Source organism: Scyliorhinus canicula, chromosome 18 (genome assembly GCF_902713615.1).
Source record: "Scyliorhinus canicula chromosome 18, sScyCan1.1, whole genome shotgun sequence".
Classification (NCBI taxonomy): domain Eukaryota; kingdom Metazoa; phylum Chordata; class Chondrichthyes; order Carcharhiniformes; family Scyliorhinidae; genus Scyliorhinus; species Scyliorhinus canicula.
This window is the reverse complement of record NC_052163.1, coordinates 41,747,696-41,775,658: the sequence shown is the minus strand read 5'-3', so window position 1 is coordinate 41,775,658 and position 27,963 is coordinate 41,747,696. Positions and strand designations below refer to the sequence as shown.

General features: G+C 43.5%; 1 protein-coding gene across 1 annotated transcript; it reads left to right on the top strand.

Annotated features, from left to right (window-relative positions):
• The first annotated feature begins 194 nt into the window (after positions 1-194).
• LOC119953303 (small ubiquitin-related modifier 3) lies at positions 195-27,963 on the top strand. The gene is made up of 4 exons (XM_038777435.1): positions 195-362; positions 23,348-23,476; positions 25,082-25,153; positions 27,295-27,963. The coding sequence occupies exons 1-4, from the start codon at positions 342-344 to the stop codon at positions 27,355-27,357; spliced, it is 285 nt and encodes a 94-aa protein (XP_038633363.1). The 5' UTR covers positions 195-341; the 3' UTR covers positions 27,358-27,963.

The window sequence follows — 27,963 nt, the reverse complement described above, 5'->3', positions numbered from 1 at the left end:
TCATCCCTCCACATCCCTCCACCCCTCTCCATGCATTCACTCGTGCACACGCAGCCGCTGACGTAATCAGTCTGGGCGCCCCGTGGTCAGGTGCCCTTTTCGCCGGCGCGCTCACGGGCCCTGGCCGCGCCCCTTCCCTCGAGCCCGCCCGCCAATCAGCCCGGGAAGGGGCAACTCGCGGGGGCGGGCACGCGACCCGGCGTGCGCGCACCCGATGGGTCTGGCGTGCGACGTGCTCGCACCCGCGAGGTGCAGGGGGCGCGCGCTCGCCTCCCCTCCCCGATTCTCCTGCTCCTTCTCTCTGTCTCTTTGTGCCGAGGAGACGCGGGCGAGAAGACACAATGGCGGACGAGAAGCCTAAGGTAACCGGCAGCGTGAGCCGGGTCCGGGGACAGCTGCTAGCCTCCCGCCGCTCTCCCATTCTCCCTTCCCCCACCCGCCCCCGATACCGCCGTGTGGTTTCTCGGACCGAGGCCGCTTCCCTCCTTCCCCGAGGCCCCGTTTGAAATTTTGCCGCCATATTCGGAGCGGCCCGCGCCCAGGCCCAAGGCCTGGTCTCACCAGTCGCATCCTCCAGGCTGGGGCCGGCCTGGCCAACCCTGGCACTTGAACAGGGCCCAAACTCAGGGCCTGTGGTGAGAGGATCCCAACCCTTCCTCTCTGCCGCATTTATATTCATCATCTCCGTCTGGCTGCAGTGGTCCAGAATACCCTGGCTGGACAAGCCTGGTAGATTTAATGGCCCAGTTATATTGGTCAGGCTGTAGCGGGCTATATATATATATGTATATATATAAAGCCAATGCTTTGTGTGAATTTATCATCTGCACCTCTGCCCTCTCAAGTGAATGTAAAAGATCCCATGGCACTATCTTGAAGAAAAACAGGAGTTATCCCCACAGCCTCCTGGCCAATGTTTATCCTCAACATCTCAAAAACAGATTTTGTCTGCTATCACATTGTTGTTTGTGGAAGCTTGCTGTGTGCACATTGGCAGTCCAGTTTCAGACATTACATCAGTGACTTAAAGTGCTTAATTGATTATAAACCACCTTGGGATATCCAGTGGTCGTGCAAAGTCTCTCTACAACATGTAAATACAAGGCTTTGGTACACAGACCTTTGTGGGGGTGGGGTGGGGGGAGGGGAAGCTCCATTTAGGAACTTTGTAAAACATAATGTGATTACAGAAGTCAAAATTAAGATTTTCAACATGATTGCAGATGAGATGCTGACTGCCTTGTGTGAGAGGTGGGGGTAGGAAGATATCTGTACACACTACCAAAATTAACGTATAGATCATGGGTGAAACCAAATTGTGTTGCTGGTACTTTTAGTTTGCTGGTGGTGTTGTAACTCTAGCACCATGGGGGTTGTTTATCCACTGTTTATGTTAAAGTTGTGGGCAGGTTGCAATTTGTCCATAACTGAGTCATATGCCTTAGGGTACAGTTCTCAAGCTTAATCTGGAGGTGGTGTAGTTCCAGTTGAGGTTCTACAATTGGATTCAGTGCTCTTTAGCTGGGGAGCAGGAAATTTGTCTGTTTCCGGATCTGAATCCTGTGCAGTCATCCCTTCTGTAAAGGAGATTGGATTGGGCTCAACTATGAATGCCACCCCTCATCCCTACAAATAGACTGCTAATACTCACTCCCTATGTTCAGACATTAGCCAATTATGTAAAGTATCAGAGGGAGACTGGTGTCTGTGCCATTGGAACTAGAATGATAATCTTCAAGCATAGGGGAGAAAATCGAGGTGTGATTTATAAGCTATGCATTTTAGAAAGTTTTTGTAAAAGTAATTGTTGGGGGCCACCTTCCCTAGTGTAAGATTTACCTGGCTGGCCTGAGTGAGATTTCTTTAACACATCTTCCTTGTGGCTGGCCAATTTGTGCTGTTCGGACACACATACACACACACACTTGGTATTTGTGTTTTCTCTTTAACATTGAACATTGCTTACATACTTGTGTGGTGTAGGATGCAGATGTACAGGCAAATGTGAAAATATACAATGCTTCTGAGTTTAGACGAGTTAGTACAGGGAGTAGTCTGACTCTACAACTGCCTACTGGCTTGAGTCAAGTGAGAGGGATTCTGAAATTGTTGGCTGGTATTGAACAGATTTCATAGATACTGTAGTGCAATGATGTTATCAAGTGTCTTGGATTTTGTAATGTTACCTTTGGGTAGACAAATGATTATAGGGGTGAGTGAAACCTGGAGGCTGCATGCAAATGTATTGTGTTAATTCTGTACCTAATTTCACTGATTGTGTCTGCATTTGAAATATGCTGCTCAGACCCTTCCTGCTGGAGTCTATTCTGTAGCGCCTGAACCATAAAGACTAAAATTCCCAGATTAGACCCCAGTCTGTGCAATTCCGTTTTTATTTTGGATATGTTCCAAATAGTTTTAGTGCTTATAGATTAGGGAGGCAAAACTGAACAACCCAGGCAGCAAGGTGGTGCAGTGGGTAGCACTGCTGCCTCACGGCACCGGGGTCTCAGGTTCAATCCCGGCTCTAGGTCACTGTTTGTGCGGAATTTGTACATTCTCCCCGTGTTTGCGTGGGGTTCGCCCCCACAGCCCAAAGATGTGCAGGGTAGGTGGATTGGCCATGCTAAAAAAAAATTGGAAAAAATGAATTGGGTACTCTAAATTTAAAAACAAACTGAACAACCCTGGTGGCCATCTAGTAACCTCTGCTGTGAGTGCTGCGTATTTTGCAGGGAATTTACAGCACAGAAACCAGTCATTTGATCTGTGCCAGCGTGTATGCTACACCCCTCTCCATCTAATGGTACGTTCTCAACATATGATATTCATCCCAGTTTTTAAGGGATGAGAAAGCATTAGAAAAATCTGGACAGAAAGAAATGAGAGAAAATAGGGGAGAGGTAAACTGCCAAAGTAGGATATTTGAATTTAAACTAATTAGCTGTTAAGTACTGTTTTGTTACCTCGCTGAGTTTAGGATCCATTTAGCTGTTGTTGATATATGCAAGGATCAAACTTGTGGATCGTAATTTATGGTTTATTTCAATTGACTTCAGATTTTATATTGGATAGCCGGAGAAGAAAATGATTTATCATTTGATATGGTATTGAGTTTCACACTTTCATCAACCTGAGTAAAGAACGGGTGAGGTCAGGATCAGGCTCTACTTGAAGACTTCCATTCCCCCATAATGTCATGGTGCACATCTACTTGGATGATGCACCATTTCCTACCTATCTCTGCCATCAAAAGGGTGAAGTGTTGAGCAGGATCAGAAGAAAAATAGTTTTTAAAATGTTATAAATGCTGGAAATATGAAACCACAGAATGGAAGCTGGGTGTGACTTTACAGCAAACTATTTATTTGGCAAAGTTCATTTAAATAGAATCTGTACAGACTAAAGCAAACAGAACTTATGACCAAAACAACAGCAAAATTTCCTGTTAAAGGCAGGATTAATTCTCCCACAAAGTGCAGTGATTGGAGGAAAGTTAAATGTAAGTGATGGTGCATAAAATCAAGATTTAATGTATCCACTCATTTCCATTTTGGCTGGAGTTGTGTTGTCACTGCAGCCAACAGAACTGAAAATTGAATGATAATTGAGTATTTTGGTCAAGTCAGAAACATGAAAACGGGTAGGAGAAATAGCCAATTACACTGGGAGTTAGTGTGCTAAATAACCTGCGAAATGTTTAATAGAAAACTGTTCAATATAAAACATTATCAGTGGATAATGTAAGACAGTAAAAATGGCAAAATAATGTTTTTTAGATGAGAAGACATTGGAGGAATCGGAACAAAAAGAAATGTGAGAAAATAGGGGAGAGGTAAACTGCCAAAGTAGGGTATTTGAATTTAAACAAATTAACTATTCAGTTTTTTTTTAACTTCGCTGAGTTTAGGATCCAATTCTCTGATGCTGATGAATGCAAGGATCAAACTTGTTATCAGAATTTAAGGTTCATTTAAATTGGTTTCAGATATTGTATTGGACTGCTGGAGAAAGGAGCGACTTGTCATTTGATATCATTTGGTTGGAACCATACCCAACACAAAGGAAGATGGTTTGCGTGGCACAATGGAGCAGTGGTTAGCGCTGCTGCCTACGCCGCTGAGGACCCAGGTTCGATCCCGGGTCAGTCTGTGTGGAGTTTGCACATTCTCCCCATGTCTACGTGGGTTTCACCCCCACAACCCAAAAGATGTGCAGTGTAGGTGGATTAACCACGCTAAATTGCCCCCTAATTGGAATAAAAAAGATTTGGTACTCCCTAAATTTATTTTTTAAAATAATGTGGTCATTGGAGGTCAATCATCTCTGTCCTGGGACATTGCTGCAGGAGTTCTTCAAGGTAGTATCCTGGGCAGCACAGTGGTTAGCATTGCTGCCTACGGCACTGAGGACCCGGGTTTGAATCCCGACCCTGGATCACTGTCCGTGTGGACTTTGCACGTTCTCCCCGTGTCTGCGTGGGTTTCACCCCCACAACCCAAAGATGTGCAGGGTAGGTGGATTGGCCATGCTAAATTGCCCCTTAATTGGAAAAAATAATTGGGAACTCTAAATTTTTTTTAAAAAGGTAGTATCCTAGGGCCAACCATCTTCAGCTGCATCAATGACCTTCCTTCCATCATAAGATCAGAAATAAGGATGTTCACCGCCAATTGCACAATGTTCAGCAAATTTCACGACTCTTCAGATACTGAAGTAGTCTGTGCCCATATGAAGCGAGACCTAAATAATATTCACACTTGGGCTGATAAGTGGCAAGTAAAATTCATGCCACATAAATAACAAGCAATGCACACTTCCAACAAGAGATAATCTAACCATCTCCCCATGACATTGTAGCATTACCAGAGCTGATTCTCCCACCATCAATATCCTGGGGTTACTATTGACCAGAAACTGAATTGGACTAGCTACATATATAAATGCTACAAGGATAGTTCAGAGGTTGGGAATTCTGCGGAAAGTAATTGACCTCCTGACTTCCCCAAAGCCTGTTCATCATCTAAAAGGCACAAGTCAGGACTGTGATGGAATGCTCTCCACTTGCCTGGATGGGTGCTCTTGCAACATTCAAAAAGCTTGACACCATCCAAGACAACACACCCATCCACCACCTTCAACATTACTCCCTCCACGCTCAGTGGCAACAGTTTGTACCATACAGGAACTGAGGAACTCACCAAGGCTGCTTCGACAGCACGCTCCAAACCCTTGACCACTACCATCTTGGAGGACAAAGGCAGCAGATACCTGACAACACAGAAAAAAATAGGAGCAGGAGTTGGCCATTCTGCCCTATAAGCTCACTCTGCCATTCATTATGATCATGGCTGATCATCCAACTCCATAGCTTAGTCCTGCTTTCCCACATATTCTTTGAACCCCTTCACCCTAAGTGTCATATCTAACTTTCTTTAAACCATACAATGTTTTGGACTCAGTTACTTCCGGTGGTAATGAATTCCACAGGTTGGTAACTCTCTGGATAAAGAAATTCCTCCTCATCTCTGTCCTAAATTGTCTACTCCGTATCCTCAGACTGTGCCCTCTGGTTCTGGACACAACCACCATCGGAACATCCTTCCTGCATCTACGCCGTCCAGAACTGGTAGAATTTTATAGGTTTCTATGAGACCCCCCTCATTCTTCTGAACTCCAACAAATACAATCCTAACCGATTCAATCTCTCCTCGTACATCAGTCCTAAGGAACTTACATTTGTCTTCACCAATCTTTTTTTCTTCATGTACCTATAGAAACTTTTACAGTCAGTTTTTATGTTCCCTGCAAGCTTACTTTCATACTCTATTTTTCTCTTAATCAATCCCTTGGTCCTTCTTTGCTGAATTCTAAACAGTTCCCAATCCTCAGGCCTGTTGTTTTTCTTGGACAATTTATATGCTACTTCCTTGGATCGAATACTATCCCTAATTTTCCTCCTAATTAACATCAACTGCACGTTCCCCTCCAAGCCACACATCATCGTGACTTGGACCTCTATCGCCTCTCCTTCACTGTTCCTGGGTCAAAATCCTGAAACGGCCTCCCTAATAGCACTGTGGGTTCTTGTACACTACATGGACTGCAGTGGTTCAAGCAAGCAGCAGAGGGCAATTAGAGATAGGCAGTAAAATGCTGGTTTAGCCATAAATGCCCACATCCTTTGAATAAAATAAACTAGAAGACTGAGGGATGCCGAGTGTCTTTAAAATTATGACAGGATTTGATGGAGCAGAAAATGGTTCAACTTGTTAGAGAGAGGTCATGTACAAGATAGTTATTAATAAATCCATTAGACAATTTAGAAGAAACTACTTTACTGAGAGAGCAGTTAGAATGTGGAGCATGAGACCTCACCGACAGGTTGAGTTGAAAAGCATACTTGTATTTAAAGGGACGATAAATATGTGAGTGCGGGCGAAAGGAGTAGGATAAGTTTTTTAAAAAATAATTTTTATTGAAATTTTTACAAAACAAAATAGAAAATATAAACATCTTAGCTCTATTAACATACAACCGCGGTAACACCCCATGAACAATACCCCCCCCCCCCCCCCCAGCTTAAATAGCAACTTCAAACAAAAAGAAAAAACAACAAAGAAAAAAAAAGAAGAAGAAGAAAAAAACAAACAAGAGGGAGATAGCACCCTCCACAAACTCATGTGCACAGTTCTCCCTCCCCCCAATCCTCCCCCCCTCCCCCCCCCCCCGGGCTGCTGCGGCTGTCAGCCTATTTCCCTACCGTTCCGCCAGGAAGTCCAGAAACGGCTGCCACCGCCTGAAAACCCTTGTACTGATCCCCTCAGGGCAAATTTCACCCTCTCCAATTTAATGAACCCCGCCATATCCGAGATCCAGGCCTCCACGCTTGGGAGCCTCGCATCCTTCCATTGGAGCAAGATCCTCCGCCGAGCTACTAGGGACACAAAGGCCAGGACCCCGGCCTCTATCGCCTCCTGCACTCCTGGCTCCACTGCCACCCCAAAAATTGCGAGTCCCCAGCCTGGCTCGACCCTGGATCCCACCACCCTCGACACCGTCTTTGCTACCCCCTTCCAAAACTCCCCCAACGCTGGGCACGCCCAAAACATATGGGCGTGGTTCGCTGGGCTCCCCGAGCACCTAGCACACCTGTCCTCGCCCCCGAAGAACCTACTCATCCTTGTCCCCGTCATGTGGGCCCTATGCAGCACCTTGAACTGTATGAGGCTAAGCCTCGCACAGGAAGAGGAGGAATTCACTCTCTCCAGGGCATCCGCCCATGTCCCCTCCTCAATCTCCTCACCCAGCTCCTCTTCCCATTTACCCTTCAGTTCCTCCACCGAGGCCTCGTCTACCTCCTGCATCACCCGGTATATGTCCGAGATCCTCCCTCCTCCGACCCACACCCCCGAGAGCACCCTATCCCGCACCCCCCGTGGGGGCAGCAAGGGGAACCCCTTCACCTGCTGCCTGGAAAACGCCCTCACCTGGATGTACCTAAACATGCTCCCCGGGGGGAGCCCAAACTTCCCCTGTAACTCCCCCAAGCTCGCGAACCTCCCCTCCACAAACAGGTCCCTCAACCTCCTAACCCCTGCCCTGTGCCAGCCCCGGAATCCGCCATCAATGCTCCCTGGGACGAACCGATGGTTCCCCCGTATCGGGGCCTCCATCGAGCCCCCCATTTCTCCTCTGTGCCATCTCCATTGCCCCCAAATTTTGAGGGTAGCCGCCACCACCAGGCTCGTGGTATACCTCGTTGGAGGGAGCGGCAGCGGCGCCGTTACCAGCGCCTCCAGGCTCGTGCCCACACATGACGCCGCCTCTATCCTCTTCCATGCTGCCCCTTCCTCGTCCATTACCCACTTACGCACCATCGCTGCGTTGGCTGTCCAGTAGTACCCACAGAGGTTGGGCAACGCCAGCCACCCCCCCCCTATCCCTGCCTCGTTCCAGGAACACTCTTCGAACCCTTGGAGTCCCATGCGCTCACACAAATCCTGTAATACTGCTGTTGACCCTCCTGAAAAAGGCCTTTGGGATAAAGATGGGGAGGCACTGGAACAAGAACAAAAACCTCGGGAGCACCGTCATCTTGACGGACTGCACCCTCCCCGCCAGCGACAGCGGTAACATATCCCACCTCTTAAACTCCTCCTCCATCTGCTCCACCAACCTTGTGAGGCTGAGCTTGTGCAGGGCCCCCCAATTCCCAGCCACCTGGACCCCTAGGTACCTGAAGCTCTTCCCTGCCTGCTTCATTGGGAGCCTCCCAATCCCCTCCTCTTGATCCCCCGGGTGCACCACAAACACCTCGCTCTTGCCCAGGTTCAACTTATACCCCGAGAAACCCCCGAATTCCCCAAGGATCCTCATCACCTCCGGCATCCCCCCCACCGGGTCCGCCACATACAGCAGCAGGTCGTCCACGTACAGTGACACTCTATGCTCCTCCCCCCTCCCTCCCCCCCCCCCCGGCGCACCATGCCACTCCAGTTCCCTGACTCCCTCAATGCCATGACCAGGGGCTCAATTGCCAACGCGAAGAGCAAGGGGGACAGGGGGCACCCCTGTCTCGTCCCCCGATGCAGCCGAAAGTACTCCAACCTCCTCCTATTCGTGGCTACACTTGCCATCGGGGCCTCGTAGAGCAGCCTCACCCACCGAATAAATCCCACCCCGAACCTCTCCAACACCTCCCACAAGTTCTCCCACTCCACCCTATCGAAGGCCTTCTCCGCGTCCAACGCCACCACTATCTCCGCCTCCCCTTCCACCGCCGGCATCATAATGACATTGAGGAGTCTTCGCACATTTGTGTTCAGCTGCCTTCCCTTCACAAACCCCGTCTGGTCTTCATGTATGACCCCCGGCACACAATCCTCTATTCTAGTGGCCAGGATCTTTGCCAGCAGCTTAGCGTCGGCGTTCAGCAACAAAATCGGCCTATATGATCCACACTGCAGAGGGTCCTTGTCCCGCTTCAGGATCAAGGAGTAGGATAAGTTAATAGGGTTATGTGAAGAATGATGGGTGGAGGCTTGTATGGAATATAAACACTGGCATGGATCAATTCGTCTGAATGGTCTGCCCCTATTCTGTGGCTCTGTAAGATGTGTAAAAGTACCTCAAGTGTCAACTTGATTCAGTTATTCTTGGCAAGTTGCAGGTTCAAAATACATGTACACTAACACCAGTGAACGCTAAGGACAAGAGTGCTGCAATGTTACGGTTTCATCTTCAAAATGAGATGTTAATGAGCTTCTGCTGAGGGAAAGTTGCAATGACATCTCTGCTTTTTGTGATGTTGCTGAATGCAAATTGGCTGCTTTGTTTATCTACATAACAAGTAATACATTGGAGGTCTGTAGAAGGATAATTTAGATCCAAAGCGTTAGCACTGTTTCCACAGATCCTGCCAGACCTGCTGAGTTTATCCAGCATTTCCTGTTTATATAAGTAATATGTTGGGTTCTCCTGAAGACATGATACAGCATTGCAGGATCTTTCAACGCAGAAGAAAGCTATTTGGCCCATCATTCCTGGCTCTTTGAAAGCTATCCGATAAGTTCCACTCCTTTCCTCTTTCTTCAGAGAAATCTTTACTTTTCTAATAACTTCAATCCCTATTAAATCTGCTTCCAGCACTACTTTCAGGCAGTGAGTTTCAGATCACAAAGATTTAACTGTGTAGGGTGGCACAATGGCACATTGGTTAGCACTACCCCTTCATGGCGCCAAGGACCCAGGTTCGATCCCGAGTCGTTGGTCATGTGGAGTTTGCACATTCTCCCCGTGTCTGCATGGGTCTCATCCGCACTACCCAAAGATGGCCACGCTAAATTGCCCCTTAATTGGAAAAAAGGAGCTGGGTATTCTGATTTTTTTTTCTTTATAAATCTAAAGTCTCAACTGTGCAAACAAAAATCCCATTGCTTCCCTCTTGTTCTTTTTGGCACTTATGTTAAAATCTGTGCCCTCTGGTCATTGGCAGTCCTGCTGGTGGAAATAGTTTTTTCTGATTCATTGTTATGAAAATCTCTTGAAGCACTGAACACTGTCAAATTTCCTCTTACCATTATCTGCTCTAAGGAGAACAATTAGTTACTCTCTCCACATAACTGAATTTCCTCATTCATGGTGCTATTTCAGTAAATCTCTGTACCTTGTCCAATGCTTTCATGTCCTTATAGAGTGGTGCTCAGAATTAAGACCATTAGACGTAGGAGCAGAAGTAAGCCATTTGGCCCATTGGGTCTGCTCCGCCATGCGATGAGATCATGGCTGTTTTTATATAATCCTCAACTCCACTTTCCTGCCGTTTCCCCATAATCCATGATTCCCTTACTGATTAAAAATGTCTGTCTCAGCCTTGAACATATTTAATGACCCAGCCTCTAAAGCCCTCTGTGGTAAAGAATTCCACAGATTCACTATCCTCTGAGAGAAGAAATTTCTCCTCATCTCTGTCTTAAATGGGCGACCCTTACCCTGAGATTATGCCCTCAGGTCCTAGACTCTCCCACAAGGGGAAACAACCTCTCAGCATCTACTCTGTCAAGCCCCCTGAGAATCCTATATGTCTCAATAAGGTCTTTTAAATGCCAATGAGAACAGACCCAACCAACTGAACCTCTCCTCATAAGAATATCCGGGATCCATACTTGGGATCAATCGAGTGAACCTTCTCCAGACTGCCTCCCAATGCCAGTATATCTTTCCTTAAATAAAGAGACCAAAACTTTTCACAATTGGATGCAATACTCCAGCTGAGACCTGACTTGTTAGCGTTAGGTTTATCATATCCTCTTTGCTTTTACACTCTGTGTCTCTGCTTATGAATTCCAGCACCTTGTATGCTTTTTTTAACAGCTTTGGCACTTGCCCTACTAACTCCAACCCCAGGGCTCTTGTTCCTGCAATCCCTTAAAATGTGACCATTTAGTTCATATTGCTTCTCCTATTCTTCTGACCAAAATACATCACTTTACAGTCTCAGCATTCAAATTAATCTTTCATGTGTCTGACTGTTTCACTTGCTGGACTCCTGAAATCTGTTAATTTGCTACTTGCTCTTTGTTTCATTTCCAAATTGTTTGTCATCTGCACACTTTGAAACTTTTGTACCCAAGGGCAGCACGGCAGCATGGTAGCATGGTGGTTAGCATAAATGCTTCACAGCTCCAGGGTCCCAGGTTCAGTTCCCGGCTGGGTCACTGTCTGTGCGGAATCTGCACGTCCTCCTCGTGTGTGCGTGGGTTTCTTCCGGGTGCTCCAGTTTCCTCCCACAGTCCAAAGATGTGCGGGTTAGGTGGATTGGCCATGCTAAATTGCCCGTAGTGTCCTAAAAGTAAGGTTAAGGGGGGGGGTTGTTGGGTTACAGGTATAGGGTGGATTCGTGGGTTTGAGTAGGGTGATCATTGCTCGGCACAACATCGAGGGCCGAAGGGCCTGTTCTGTGCTGTACTGTTCTATTCTATTCTAAGTCTGGGCCATTAATATAGATTAAAAAGAGCAGTAGTCCCAACACCAACCCTTCAGGGGGACGATTGGAAATTGCCCTCTAGCCTGAAAGATAAACTTTACCATTAATCTCTGCTATCAGTGTTTTAGTCAACTTCATATACATGATGACACTGCCCCTCTAATTCCACTGCTTTGATTTTCTTAACAGGTCTATTACTTCATTGATATTGTATAAAAGTCCAACAGAGGGCGGCACTGTGGCACACTGCTGATGACCCTGGTTCCATCCCGGCCCCGGGTCACTGTCAGTGTGGAGTTCGCACTTCCTCCCCGTGTCTGCGCGGGTCTAACCCCCACAGCCCAAAAGTCGTGCAGGCTAGGTGGATTGGCCACACTAAATTGCCCCTTAATTGGAAAAATTCAATTACATCTTTTAAAAATAAATAAAAGTTCAACATCAACCACATTATCATTCATTAAAGAACATACTCAAGTTTGTTAGACATATTTTGCCTTTAAATAGGAAGGGAATTGTGAAAATAAATGTGGACCCATCAGAGATAGTCAGGATAACTATAATGCAGGCATTAACAATCAACCAAGATCATATTGAATGACTGAATAGGTTTGATGGGCCATATTGTCAACTCTGTTCCTATTTTTAATGTTTTTAAATACTTTGTACCGATTTCATGGTAGTGGGCTCAAATTCCAGAATTTAAAAAAAAATTTAGAGTACCTAATTCATTGTTTCCAATTAAGGGGCAATTTAGCGTGGCCAATGCACCTAATTTACACATCTTTGGGTTGTGGGGGCGAAACCACGCAAACACGGGGAGAATGTGCAAACTCCACACGGACAATGACCCAGAGCCGGGGTTGAACCTGGGACCTCGGCGCCGTAAGGCAACAATGCTAACCACTGCGCCACCGTGCTGCCCCAAATTTCAGAAATAATGGAGAATCAAGGGTCTAACAAGAAAGAGCGACTTGAAGAAATGTACTGAAACGTGGACTCTGAGCCAAATGGCCTCCATCTGAGTCGTTATGACTAAATGAAGAAAGTAACAGGACTTAATTGTGGCATATTCTGATGAACTGATGTCCTGCATCTTAACGTTTAAAAGCGTTAGCTACAGCAGTAGTGAGTGCATTGGTTTAGATCAGGATTGTCCAACCTATTCACCTGGGGGCCACATTTCAAATTTTTTCTCACTCAAGGGGCCTATCAGCAAAGTTTGGAAGATAGATTTTGGCACAACCTTATACTTGAAATTACACTTTCCCACCAGTCCCCAACAAGCTCTTTTCTCCCAGTCCTGTGCCCTCATCTCCCCTGCCCCTGGGCCTTGCCCTTCTCCAACTGCCCCCGGCTTCTTGGGCCTCGCCATCAGCATCCACCACCCCCGCTTCTGGGCTCTCCAGGCCCCCGAATGCGCTGTGGCGATGATCAGAAATTGTTATCTTCCACATAGCAAATGCCTGTGATTGGCGGAGCAGATTATGCCGAATGTCCCACTCAAATCTATCTATTTGACCGGGCTTTTGAAAACTAGCTCTGGAGGAATGCAGAGAGGAGTTTCATGGGTTCCATCCAGCCTAGATAAGCCTAGTTTAGCTCTTCCAGAATACCTTAGATTCTGGAACAGTTCCAAAAGATTGGAAGGTAGCAAACATAATCTAATTTATTTAAGAAAGATGACATCAGGCGTAGGCAAAATGATAGAATCTATTATTAAGGATGTGGTAATAATCTTTATTAGTGTCACAAGTAGGCTTATACTATACTGCAATGAAGTTACTGTGAAAATCCCCTAGTCACCACACTACGACACCTGTTCGGATACAGTGAGGGAGAATTCAGAATGTCCAATTCACCTAACAAGCAGGTTTTTCGGGACTTGTGGGAGGAAACCGGAGCACCCAGAGGAAACCCACGCAGACCCAAGCCAGGAAGCGAACCCGGGTCCCTGACATTGTGAAGCAACTGTTAACCTGTGTGCTACTGTGCCGCCCCAACAAGAATTTTTTTTAAAAAGCTATAATATTTTAAAGTAGAATCAACACACTTTTACGAAAGGGAAATTACGTTTGACAATCTGTTAGAGTTTTCTGAGGGTGTAACTTGCAAGGTCGATAGGGGAACCAGTCGATGTTGTGTATTTTGTTTTTCAAAAAAGCAAGATGCCCTACAAGTGGTTATTGCACTAAATTAGGACTGGGTAGGGGCTTATGGATTAACATGGGGTCAGTGATCAAGAACATGGCAGAAAAAATAAAATGTGACAAAATGTGAAGTTATCCTCTACCCTGGCTAACAGCAGCTATTTTCTTTCCCAAAAATATTCTTTATTTGTAAAATATTTGAAAGAGCATGACAAACATTTCAAACTGGCCATCACAGTGCAATAATATTCATGTTTCTACATGGATCATGTTACACTCAGATGCTTCAATACAATCAAGAAACATTAGACATGTCGAAATAGTCATTACAAATGGTGCAATGGTATTTAAGTTGACAGAAGTTAATTGATTATTGAATGAGAACTCACTATGGAGTCTTTTATGACTGGCTCAGTGACACAGTTTTCACCAATTGAACCATCCCTTTTTCACTTCTGTCTGTAATTATCATCTACCTTCAGAAGATTCATTAAATTGGGAAGGTCCATGGTTGCACCAATTATCCATGGAAATGAGTACTGTACACTAAAAGGGGTAATTGATTATTTTGTTTTGAATTTATAAACTGCAAAATTCCAATAAAATATTATTTTTTTTAACTTGTAGGTTCTGGTCATTGCAATCTGTTCAGTGTGGTCTTCTATGCACTGTTCACAAAGATCCCATTAGATACATATAAATGAACTGCAAAGATTTATAGATAGGTTAAGTGAGTAGACAAAAATCTGGCAAATGGGAGTGTAATGTGGGAAATTGTTCATTTTGGTAAGAAAAATGTAAAAGAATCATAACAAAATGGTGAGAGATTGCTGGGCTCTGAGGTGCAGTGGATCAAAGGGTCCTAGTGCACGAATTGCAAAAGGTTAGCATGCAGGTAAAGCAAGTAATTAGGAAAGCTCATAGAATATTATCATTTATTGCAAGGGAGTACAAAAGTAGGGAGATTATACGTAATGGTTATCATGTTCGCTTTAAACACAAAAGATCCTGGGTTTGAAACATGGCAAAAAACATATTCTACAGGACATTGATGAGGCAACATGTAGAATATTCTGTAGAATATTGGTATCCTTATTTAAGAAAGGATCTAAATGCACTGGAAGCAGTTCAGTGAAGTTTAATAAACTTAATACCTCGATTGGGCAGGTCTTATCAGGAAAGATTGGACAGGCTAGGTTATAGCTGCTGGAGTTTTAGAAGAGTAAAAAGCAACTTGATTGAAACATACAAGATCTTGAGGGGTTTTGACCATGGTGGATGGGAAAAAGATATTCCTTTTGTGGGAGGAACTAGTATTAGGAGCCGCTGTTTAAAAATAAGGTGTCGTCCATTTAAGATAGATGAGAAATTTTTTCTCTGGGGGTTGAGAGTCTTTGGAACTCTCTTCCTCAAATGGTAATGGAAACAAAGCCCATGAATATTTTATGGCAGAGATAGATAGATTCTTGATGAGCAAGAGAGTAAAAGGTTATTGAAGGCAGGTGGGAATGTTGAGTTGAGGTTACAATCAGATTTAGCCATAATCTTGGGTGGCGCAGCGGTTAGCACTGCTGCCTCACTGCGCCGAGGACCCGGGTCCAATTCTGGCCTCGGGTCACTGTCCCTGTGAAGTTTGCACATTCTCCCCATGTCTGTGTGGGTCTCACCCCCACAACCCAAAGACGTGCAGGGTAGGTGGATTGGCCACGCTAAATTGCCCCTTAATTGGAAAAAAAAAGAATTGGGTACTCTAAATGTATTTTTAAAAAAGATTTAGCCATAATCTTATTGAATGGTGGAGCAGGCTTGAAGGGCCAGTAGCATACTCCTCCTAATTTGTATGCATGTTTTCTATCTGGTAATACTTAGGTAAAATGTCCAATATTGGGTTACCTTTTCAAGGGCAATTATGGATGAGCAACAATGCTGGCCTTGCCAGTAATGTTCACATTCCATGAAAGAATTAGAAAAATGTCCTTGGACGTTATAATTAGCATAATTCCCAGAATTGTTTAAGTTTCAATATGTTGTGGATGTTATATTAATGCAAGTCATTGTTGATTGGAATGTTATTGAATTGAACTTCAGTTATGTGCTATTGGTTGCTATCATTCTTTTATAATGTTCACTAGTTCTCAATCATAATTTCTGATCAGTTGTAACGGAACTAAGGTCCAGTGATAGCTTAACAAGAAAACAATGTTGAGTCTTCGAGTTAATAAAGAAGTTAATTACCAGATTTGGCTAAAATATAGTTTTTCTTGTAATTAATTTACTGTAAATGCGGCCTGCTGTATATGTTGAAAGAAAACAAGTTGGAGGAGTAAAGCTTTAAAAGTACTAGCCTTTTAGTATTGTGTGGCATGCTGCTGTAGATGCATTAATAGGTGCCCTTCAATTACTGTCTGTGTGCAGTAATATAGTGGTAATATTACTGGACTCGTAATCTGAAAGCCTGGATTAATGGTCCAGAGACATGAACGCGAATCCTACCACTAGCTGGGGAATTTAAATTCAGTTAGTTAAACATAACCTGGAATAAAAACCAAGTATCTACAGAGGGGATGTGGTCATCACTGGAAAGGTTAACATTTATTGACCATCCCTAACTGCATTTGAGAAGGTGGTGGTGAACTTCTTTCTTGAACCGCCACAGCGCATGTGGTGTAAGTACACCACGGTGCTGTTAGAGAGGGAGTTTGACCCAGGAACAGTAAGGTACAGTTCCAAATCAGGAAGGTGTGTGGCTTTGAGGGAAACTTGCATGTTCTGCTGCCCCATGCAACTGTTTCCCCCTCATCCATCTAGGTCAGGGGTGGGCAAACTTTTCCGTGCAAGGGCCACATTCAGAAATTCACAATTCACAAAGGGCCGCATAGTATATTAAGTAAAATAATTACTTCACCCGGTTATGATTCTGGGCGCCTCATATAGAACATAGAACAGTACAGCACAGAACAGGCCCTTCGGCCCTCGACGTTGTGCCGAGCAATGATCACCCTACTCAAGTCAACGTATCCACCCTATACCAGTAAGTAACCCAACAGCCCCCCCCCCCCCATTAACCGTAAAAAAAATTTTAAAAAAAAAATTTTTTTTTAAATTTTATTTTTAAATTTTAAAAAAAAATTTTTTTTTTTTTTTTTTAATGACTTGGTGGGCCGCAGAAATACCTTTGGCGGGCTGCATGCGGCCCGCGGGCCGTAGTTTGCCCACCCCTGATCTAGGTAGTAGAGGTCAATGGTTTGGAAGGTGTTGTTGAAGAAGTCTTGGTGAGAATCTTGTAGATGGTTAACTCTTTAACTATCCTTTGATATGGCTCAACAAAATACTCCAAGCATTAAGACAAAAACCATGGGCTATCTGGGTCAACCGAGGCAAGAGCGATGTAGTATTAAATTAGGCAAGTCTTGCTATGACTGGAGGGCATGGTGAGACAGCACATCGAATACTATGTACAGTTTTGGTCTCTTTACTTAAAGAGAGATATAATTGCATTGAAAGCAGTTGAGATAGGTTCACTAGGCTGATTCCTGGAATGCAGGAGTTGTCTTATGAGGAAAGGTTGAATGAGTTGGGCCGATACTCATTGGAATTCGGAAGAACTAGAACTGATCTTATTGAAACATTACGGCTTGAGGGAGATTGACAGGGTAGATGCTGAGATGATGATTCCCCTCTTGGTGGAATCTAGAACTAGGGACACAGTTTCAATATAAGTGGTCTCCAATTTAAGGCAGAGATGAGGAATTTCCTCCCTTACAGGGTTATTAATATTTGGAATGCTTTTCCCCGAAGCGGGGCTTGATTATTAAATATATACAAGGCTGAGTTAGACAGATTTTTGATATACAAGGGAGTCATGGGTTGGGGGGTGGGCAACAGTGAAAGTGGCCACAATCAAATCAATCATGATCTTATTGAATGGAAGCGCAAGCTTGAGGAAGATCACCCTGCTTTTGTACTCCATCCTCATTTCAGTAAAGGCGTGGGTTAGCCCTGTAGCCTCACGGCGCCGAGGTCCCAGGTTCGATCCCGGCTCTGGTTCACTGTCCGTGTGGAGTTTGCACATTCTCCCCGTGTCTGCGTGGGTTTCGCCCCCCACGACCCAAAGATGTGCAGGCTAGGTGGATTGGCCATGCTAAATTGCCCCTTAATTGGAAAAAATGAATTGGGTACTCTAAATTTAAAAAAAAAAAAAAAAAAAAATTTCAGTAAAGGCAAACATTATAATTTGCCTTTCTTATTCAATTGCTGTATCTGCATGCTAACTTTTTGTGATTCATGTAGAAGGACCCCAGATCCCCCTCTACTGCAGCATTTTGCAGTCTCCATTTAAATAATCTCCCTTTCTATTCTTCCTGCTCACACTTGCCCACATTATACTGAATCTGCTAATTTTCTGCCCTCTCATTTAACCTATCTACATCCCTTTGCAGACTCTTTCTGACCTCTGCACAACTTGCTTTCCTACCTATCTTTGTGTTGTTAGCAAATTTGGCTACAATACAGTTGGTCCCTTCAACCAAGTTATTAATATAGATTGTACCCATTTGAGGTCCCAACACTGATCCCTGATCAAAAAGGGGGATCATAGAATCATAGAATTATCATAGAATTTACAGTGCAGAAGGAGGCCATTCGGCCCATCAAGTCTGCACCAGCTCTTGGAAAGAGCACCCTACCCAAGGTCCACACCTCCACCCTATCCCTATAACCCAGTAACCCCACTGAGGGCAATTTTGGACACTAAGGACAATTTTACATGGCTAATCCACCTAACCTGCACATCTTTGGACTGTGGGAGGAAACCGGAGCACACGGAGGAAACCCACGCAAACACAGGGAGGATGTGCAGTCTCCGCACAGACCGTGACCCAAGTGGGAATCGAACCTGGGACCCTGGAGCTGTGAAGCAATTGTGCTATCCACAATGCTACTGTGCTGCCCCTCCTCTTACAATGAGGAATGTAGAAGATTATGCCAAGTGCATCTGAAAATGAAGTGCTAGATTGGTGAAACTACAACACAGAGCCTCATTCATGCTAAACAGCAGAAGAAGCATCATATAGACAAGCCAAGTAATAAGATCAACAATCTGCTATCAACAATCCCGGCCCCGGGTCACTGTCAGTGTGGAGTTGGCACATTCTCCCCCTCCACGGCCCAAAGATGTGCAGGGTTGGTGGATTGGCCACGCTAGATTGCCCCTTAATTGGAAAAAAAAAGAATTGGGTACTCTATATTAAAAAAAAAAATTCAAAAACAATCTAATGTCAAGTATGGTGGAAGATAATTGAAGAACTAATGGAAGAAGGCAGCTCCATGAGCATGCCTTCTGAAATGATGCTGAATCCCAGCGTGTGAGTGTAAAAGACAAGGCGGTGATGTGTTTTATCAGACAGAAGTATAGGGTAAATGATCCACCTCTACCTGTTCCTGGGATCACCAGAAACAAGGCCAGTTTTCAGCCAATTTGATTTCATTAGAAACAGCACAATGCGCAAAGCAATGTCAGGATTGTGATGGAACATATTCGATTGCCTGGCTGAGTGTAGCTCCAACATGAAAGAACATCATACAGGACAAAGCAGCCTGCTTGATTTGCACCTCATCTACCCAGCCTTTTCTTCACTGTTCCTCTTTCCTTTTAATAGCACTGTGGGTGTACGTACACAACATGGTCTGTAGCAGTTCAAAAAGACAGCTCACCACAACCGTCTCATGGGAAATTCGGATGGACAATAAATACTGGCCTTGCCAGTGACACTTGCATCACTCACATGAAGTCATAAAAAAATGTATATTTTTTTCATGTGGGTAGCTTACTATCGGTGTACTAACCTGCTTCAGGGAAAATGCCACTCGAGGGGTATGCTTGTCGGAGACATTTAATTTATCATCTCCAATTGATCCTAGCAATGGTCACTAAAACTGGACAGATCCATTGTCGCACAGTGACATCTGCACCTGTCAGTCCTGTACCCCATTGTTACACAGCTCGGCGTGCTCTCTGCAGATCCAACCTGAATTTGGAATAATTCAATCTATGCTTGTTAAATTGTTGCAAGCTTGGGTGAAAAGTTCACACTGCTGCCATTCTGAGATCTCAGTAGTAACAAGATCTCTGCCTCTATCTCCAGGCTAGAGTTCTTATAAAGAACATAAGAAATAGGAGCAGGAGCCGATTATATCTCTCAAGCCTACTCCACCATTCAGTAAGATCATGGCTGATTTTCCACCTGAATAAAATGTTCCTATCTGCCCCATTTTCCTTAATTTCCTAAGAGCAAACATTTGTCTTTCTCAGCCTTAAATATACTCAAAAATGGAGCATCCACAACACTCAGGAGATAGAAACTTCCTAAGATTCACAACCCTTTGAGTGAAAATGTTCTCCTCATCTCAGTCCTAAAAACTCAACCTCTCATTCTGAGACTGTACCCGTGTTCTAGATTCCCCTGCCAGCGGAAACAACTTCTGTCTACTTGGTCAGGCCCCTTTAGAATCCCGTATGTTTCAATTAGATCACCTCTCATTCTTCTAAACTCCAAAGAATATAGGCTCAATTTGCTCAGCCTCATTATGAGAAGCATTTGATTCCCGGGGACCAACCAAGTTAACTTTAGCTGCACAACCTCCAATGAAAGTATAACCGTACTTAACGTTGGAGACCAAACTGCACATAGTATTTTAAGTATAGTCTCCTCAAAGTCCTGAATAATTATAGCAAGACTTCCTTATTATTAGACTTCAATCTCCTTACAATAAAGGAGAACATGCCATTTGTCTTTCTAATTGCTTCCAATACCTGCATGCTAAATTTCCAAGTTTCTTGTACAAGTATACCAAATTCTCTTCAAACCTCAACATTAACAAGTTTCACGCTTTTTTCAAATTTCTACTTTTCTGCACTTACTATTAAGGTGAATAATAACAACACCAAATCCATGCTCGTATTGCCCTCTCTGTATTGGACATAACTAATATAATTGTTTCTCCGGCACCCAAATGTATATGCACCTCCCTAGTTCTCTCCCCCCCCCCCCAAAATGGAATAACTGCAAGCTAACCTACTGCCCCCCTTTAACTGTCCCAGCCTCTACTCACACACTCGTGCGAGCGCGCGCACACACACGCACAAGACAAACAAACACAGAGGAAAGGGTGAAAATAATAATGATTAAGATGAACAAATATGTGAGTCCTTGCTTTCGATGTTGGATTGTTTGCAGCAGACTGTCCTCCCAGCATGCTGAACGATCGAAGCAACGATGTACAGTTGGCGATAGTCCTCCAGCAGAAACATGTATTCAGTACTAGGATCTCACCTGGAGAGGCACTTTAATTTTTATCAAACTGGGCCTTCAGCTCCAGGTTTGCAAGCAGGCTTCTCTCTTCCTAAAGACTGGGGTCCAGGCCAACGCCGTAATCTCCACATCACGTCTTCCTAAAGAGACACTTGAGTTTGCATTAGCCCCTGCTTCCAGCTTGTTGACTGACTACTTTTCTGCAGTCTGAAGAAAACTATGCCCAGACTTTCTAGAGCGAGATAAGTACCCTCAGACTTATGTTTCGGAGAGAATCTATCATATCAAAGAGAAAGTGAAACTGAAAACAACCCAGCCTTACTGGGATGAGGGAAATATTCCAGAGAAGTCAGAACCAATCCCCACCGGGTATTGGCAAAGCCCAGCATTTTGAGCCAGCTCATTAATGCCAGCCAAGTCCATCAGTCTGAGTCGTCACTGTCAGTCAAATCGTTCTGGAATCTGTTTTTTTGAATTAAAGGTTGTGTGACCCTCTGGAATCTGCTGGTTGGAATTACAGACAGCGTCATGAAAACTGCCTTGCCTTAGGGTCATGGGTCAAGCTTCAGTTCAAGCCAGCCCATGCTTCTGCTCGAAATAAAGACAAAAGTCCACATTAAAGGCACAGGCCCATCAATTGTCCTTGGACAAAGATTGTAATAGCAAAACAAAAGAATGGAGAAAAAAGGGTTTAAAAAGGAGTATCCTTACAATTGTCAGAATCTGCCTAAATCATTCATATAGATTATAAATAGCTGAACACCTAATCAATAATCCATGTGACATCCACTAGACACAGCCTGCCGATATGAAAATCTCACTTTGCTTCCTGTCTTAACAAATCCACTATTCGTGCTAAAAGTTACCCCCAACTCTGTGAGCCCTTGTCTTGTCTATTAACCTTTGTATGGCACCCTATCAAATGTCTTTTTACAATCCAACTATTCTACATCTACAGGTTCCCCTTTATCTACACTACTAGTTACATCGTCAAAAAACTTTCATAAATTTGTCAAACAGAATTTCCATTTTGTATAACCCTGTTGACTTTGGTCATGCTATGATATTCTAAGTGCATTGTTAAAATTACTAATACGTTCCAGCTTTTTACCAATCTACCGTAGCCAAATAACCCCTCATACCTTCGTAATTAGTTTTGTTTGAGACTGGAGTACATTTCTTTCAAATTTAATATTGAATTCAATTGTCAGAAAGGCCAATTTATATCATCTGGGTTTACAAGGCTGACATCAAAACTGAGAGATTGCACCTTCAAGAAAAATTGAGCAGACTTTTCTCTAGATACAAGAAGGCCAGGGGAACCTTATAGTCCTTGAGATTATAAACAGGTTTTACGGTGTAGAGAAAATATTTTAAGTCGTGGGAGGGCCATAAACACAAGATGTTGCTAATAAGTCAAATAGAAAATTCTAGTTAAACTTATTTATCCAGATTGTGGTATGGGTATGGTACTCCGTACTACATGGAGACGATGAAGTAAATAACATTGATGCATTTAAGGGGAAGCTAGATTAAGTTAAATCAAGAGCAGTGGCTTGTCTAACATATAAATGCCAGTATAGAATAGTTGAGCCAAATGGCATATTTCAGTGCCATAGGTTGAATGCAGCTCTGTGATTGCAGTAATAAAATGTTTTTCATTTTACTAACAATGCAGACTAATGGGTAACCTGCTATGAAGTTTGGGTTTCTTAAAAAAAGGGACTGTAGATAGAAACAGATGAGGGAGTAGTTGAGAACAGATACAAGATTAAATGTCAGGCTTGGAACAAAGGGCAGGAGAAATTTCACGAGGAGTTGTGAGAAATTTCACGAGGAGTTGAGGCCGTGGAATTCACTGGTAATATTGAAGATTAGGTTGGATAGGATGGATGAAGGGTAAACAGTTGAAGGAATATGGGAACAGGCTGGATAATTGTGATTGGAGCTACAGTATTTGCTCATGTGGAGGTTAAATGTTGACCGGGCGGCACAGTAGCGCGGTGGTTAACACTGCTGCCTCGCGGTGCTGAGGACCCGGGTTAAATCCCGGCCCTGGGTCATTGTCCGTGTGGAGTTTGCACATTCTACCTGTGTCTGGATGGGTCTCACCCCCACAACCCAAAGATGTGCAAGGTAGGTGGATTAGCCATGTTAAATTTCCCCTTAATTGGAAAAGAAATGTTGAAGTGAAGTGGTTGGACCAAATCAATGTATTTGAATTGCCATCCCAGTTGATTTAGTTATAGATGAGCTTTACCCAATGAACCAAAAGTTTATAATGTAATCACATGTCTTAGTAATTGCACTAATTAGTTATAATTTCCAGTTGGAAAGTGTCATCCATTAATTCTACCAAGAGATACCGCATGTGCTCAAATCCATCCTTTTTACCTCCACAGGATGTACTGAAATCAGAAAACGACCACATTAACCTGAAGGTGGCAGGCCAAGATGGTTCCGTTGTGCAGTTCAAAATCAAAAAGCATACACCTTTAAGCAAACTGATGAAAGCGTACTGTGAACGTCAGGTATGGGAACTTGGAGTTGCAGTGCACAAATCTTGCAGGCTTGTATCAATTAACAGGTCTGATCGCTGATTTCCATGACCACTGAATAGTGAACTTTATCCATAAATTGGATGAGTAAATCAAGTCTGTGCCCCAAACAGCTTTTTAAAATGTTGTATTAAGTTTATCCCTGACTCAGTGCTAAAGACCCTGTTAAATATGGTGCCAAACAGCATGTGATCAAACTCCATTATTGATTGAGGGTTATATACCAATCAGCGAGATAAATAAAGCCAGCTCTATGACTGCTGTTGGTTCTGGGTAAGTATATCCTATGGGTTATATTAAGCTACATGTTAGGAAGAGGTTCCAAGTTTCGCCATCTTTACGAAGTTAACCAATTTTAGCTGAGATAATAAAGTATTTTTAAAAATAAATTTAGAGTAACCATTTTCTTTTCAATTAAGGGGCAATTTTGTGTGGCCAATTCACCTACCCTGCACATCTTTTTGAGTTGTGGACGTGAGACCCATACAGACATGGGGAGAATGTGCAAACTCCACATGGACAGTGGCCCAGGTCCTCAGTGCTGTGAGGCAGCAATGCAAACACTGTGCCACCGTGCTGCCCTCAGATAATAAATTAAGTGAAAAATCTGAGTTTTAAGATTTTCAGTTTGACAGGATTCGAAACAAATATTTTCCAGTCAACTTCAGTGCTTCTGGTTTAGATCAGGGAGAAATCAGCCAGGGATTTTGCCCCAGATAACTGCTTGTGTGCAAGCAGCAGTTGTGTGTAGGTTTTGGATAGGAACAGGGTGGAGCTTGATTCTGATTCACTTGAATGGCAATCACAATATTCACCAACGGACTTGTGCATGAGAAATGGTCATTGCTGACAACTCTTGATGCTGTGACCCAGACAGATCACATCGCTTTCAGGGAGGACATTTTTATAAAATTAAAAGCAATCCCGTTAGCTCACTTTTGGAAAATAAATTGTTTCTTGGCACGCTTGCTAAACTGATTCTTGTTGCAAATGTATTGTTTGCAATACCTGAATGACGGACCTGTTTGCAGGCCTCTGCCGATGAGCTTCTGCAGAGAAATGAGCCAACAGAGCTCACTGTAGCTCTCCCTCTTAGACAATCTCCACACCCTTGTGGGGAATCATCTTCTGCAGGTAACGGTGAAATTGGGCACTACCTTGTGGAGAGAGTATCAGACAGGGGTCAATGTTTTGTCACACTGTATCATTTATTTGTTCGTGAGATGTGGGCTTCGCTATCAGGGCCAGCATTTATTGCCCAACCCTGAGGGCACTTAAGAGTCTACCACATTGCTGTGGCTCCCGAGTCACAGACCCGGTAAGAACCAACAGATTTTCTCCCCTGAAGGATATTAGTGAACCAAATGGGTTTTTAATGACTATCAAAAATGGTTCATGGTCATCATTAAACTTATAATTCCAGAATTTTATTGAATTCAAATTTCACTGCTATCGGGATTTGAACTCGAGTCCCCTGTGCCCACTATTAATCTATGGTGTGCAAAGTGTCGAATGCTAAAACTGCTGATTTCTGCACATATTTTTGGCCTCACAGATGTTTCTATTTTCTATTTCTAGGGTTTGGCAATTCGACAGATCAGATTCCGATTTGACGGACAGCCAATTAATGAAACAGATACACCTGCACAGGTATGACCTTGCCCTGACATAAGGCCTCACAGTGAAAGAAATGTTTAGGCCTGGGTCAGGCAGCAGTTCACTTCCAGACATTGGCCAACCTCATTATAAATCCCTTTAATTTAGTTGTATACCATCACAGCTTTACTGCTATAGTTCTGTAATGACCTGTGCTGCCTTAAGGTGAATGGATAATTGACTCCTACATGCCAATTCTGTTCCCTGTAAGAACACTATTCACGACACCCTATGCTGCTCTTGCTCATGTATTTGCTTTGTTTGGCCCCTTGTTCCGCACTGTAACCAATCATTGTTTGTCGATGTACCATTTGTCAATATTCTCTGTTGATTATTCTTTTGTCTACTATGTACGTACTGTGTATGTTTCCTCGGCCGCAGAAAAATACTTTTCACTGTACTTTGGTACATGTGACAATAAATCAAATCAAATCAATCACCCACCGCTGTAACTAGTGAAGTGAAGCCCAAACATATAGTCCTGTCAATTTTACCCCGTTGCCCATCTCTGGAACACCAGCCTATAGCAACTGGTCCTGGAAGTCTGAGGAGCACAATAATGAACTCTTCCATTGGCTCATGAAAGTAAATCAAGACCGTGTGGCATTTTATTGGAGTTCTAGGATACGGTAACTTTATGACTACAGTAAGAGCAGTTACTGTGTGAAGCTTCCTATGGGAAATAGATGGATTCTAAGACTCAGACTGTGGGGCAAAGGTATATCCAGTGCTACAGAATTTAGTACGTTTGTTGACTAGATTGTACTGACAAGAATGGTCTTGTGCTAACTGGCAGATAACATGGTGTGAACCTATCAGAGAACAAATAAAACCTGTCACTATTGAGGGAGGGAGAGAAAATAATGTTCCATCATTAGTGAGGTAGAGACAAGAAAATATCTCACTACTGAAGAGAGAGAGAAGTTACTGAAGGAAATAAAGATTGGAAATGTTACACCGCTCTTCAAATAAAGGGAAAGAGATAAACCTGGCAACTACAAACCAGTCAGCCATACAGTGGTGAGGAATGTTTAGACACGATGATCTTGGACAAAAATAATTAACATTTGGAATGGTTTGGACCCTGAAAGACAGCATAGGTTTGTTAAAGGCAAATTGTGTTTGAATAACTTGGCTGAGGTCTTTGACATAAAGCCGGGAGGTTACGTAATGTTGTTGATGGGCATCTGAAACCAGTGAGCAGGAGGGGCAAGATAGAAGTGTCAAGAGGGTGGGGTGGATGAGGCAAGTGGTGAATGGGAGGGATGGGGAAGGAAGGGGAAAGGAGGAGGGACAGGGGAGGGAATGGCAAGTGGGCGGGACGTGGAGCGAAACGGCAAGAGGTAAGTCAGAGGGAAGGAAACAACAAGAGGGAGGGAAACGGAGCAAGGCAACTGGGAGGGGAAATGGTAGTTTTGAACTAAGTAGGAAGAATTCTTGGGTTATTCAGAGTTCACGAGTTAGTTAAATGATTTTTGAGCCAGTTAGATTCAAGGCAGCCATAGGTTTTTTTAATGTAAAAATTACAGGTCAGCAACGTAACTACCTTTATTACATGTATATTAATGGGAAAGTGATTTTCATCATATTAGGAGCTGCTGTACATAATCCAGCAAAGTTATGTTCTCTTGTAAGTAACAGATCCTGTGTTACAGACAATAACTGCATTGAATGCTGAAATGCTGAGGTCACTGGGTGACTTATACAAATGCATTGGTCACAGTTTTGATGGTAATAAAAGGTAGACAAAGGAGAAACTTTCTACCCACTTGGAAGTCTAATAATTCCACCTGTTTGAAGTAGTCTAAAAGCATTTGCATTCACTGCAGATCATAAAAAGTGCTATGATTTTCCAGCCCCTCACATTGCCGTGACATCACCACTTTGCACTATAACATGTACATGATTCCATGTCACAACAAAATTTTGACCTTTTTATCTTCACACAATCTCATCCCTGGAGCTGTATATTTCTATGATACCGAATGGTGTTAGCGGGTGCGGGGTGCTGGAGAGAGAAAATATAAATTTGAAGAGGCGAAGTGGAAGATTTCCAGTCTCACTACAGTACAGCAGATGTGTCTTGTATTGATGGTAGGCCTCGTCTCATTGTAACAGTTGTCTTGTTGTTGCAGTTGGAGATGGAAGATGAGGACACGATTGATGTATTCCAGCAGCAGACTGGGGGTCAGTACTGACTGCTCTCCTATCCCATGTAATTGTCTGATCCATGGATCATCAACGCTTCTGACAAAGCAGCAAGTTACTCTCAGCAGCAGTTTGGAAAACACTTGTAGAATATTTTACGTCCACGTACACCTTCATAAGAGCTTTTATGGTTTGCTGGTTAATCTTATTACATTCAAGTTTAAATAATAAAAATGACCAGTTATACAGAACAATCAGAATCAAAATGGTTTTTACTGAAGTCTGCAGCAGTATGAATACGTGACCAAACCAGATTTCTAAGTCCCAAAAAATCCATTTTAGCAAACTATTTTTTTATTCTATCTGTGTTTGGCTCCTAATGTAGCTTTTAAAAATTTGTAATGAGATAAATTATTCATTCATTGTTTTCAGGTGGTTGAAACTGGCATAGCTCGCTCAATGTTTGCCATTTCCTATATCAGTGTAAGGACAAACCCATTATTTTATACAATTTGTATTGATGTAGACCCACAGAGCATTCTTGGTGCTGTATTAAAGTAGTGTAAAATAGGTCAGAAGATGGGTTCTCTCATTTTGTTTTCCTTGTGTGTCTCTGTTGTTTCATAAATTCCTTATTAAAATAATTAAAAACTAAA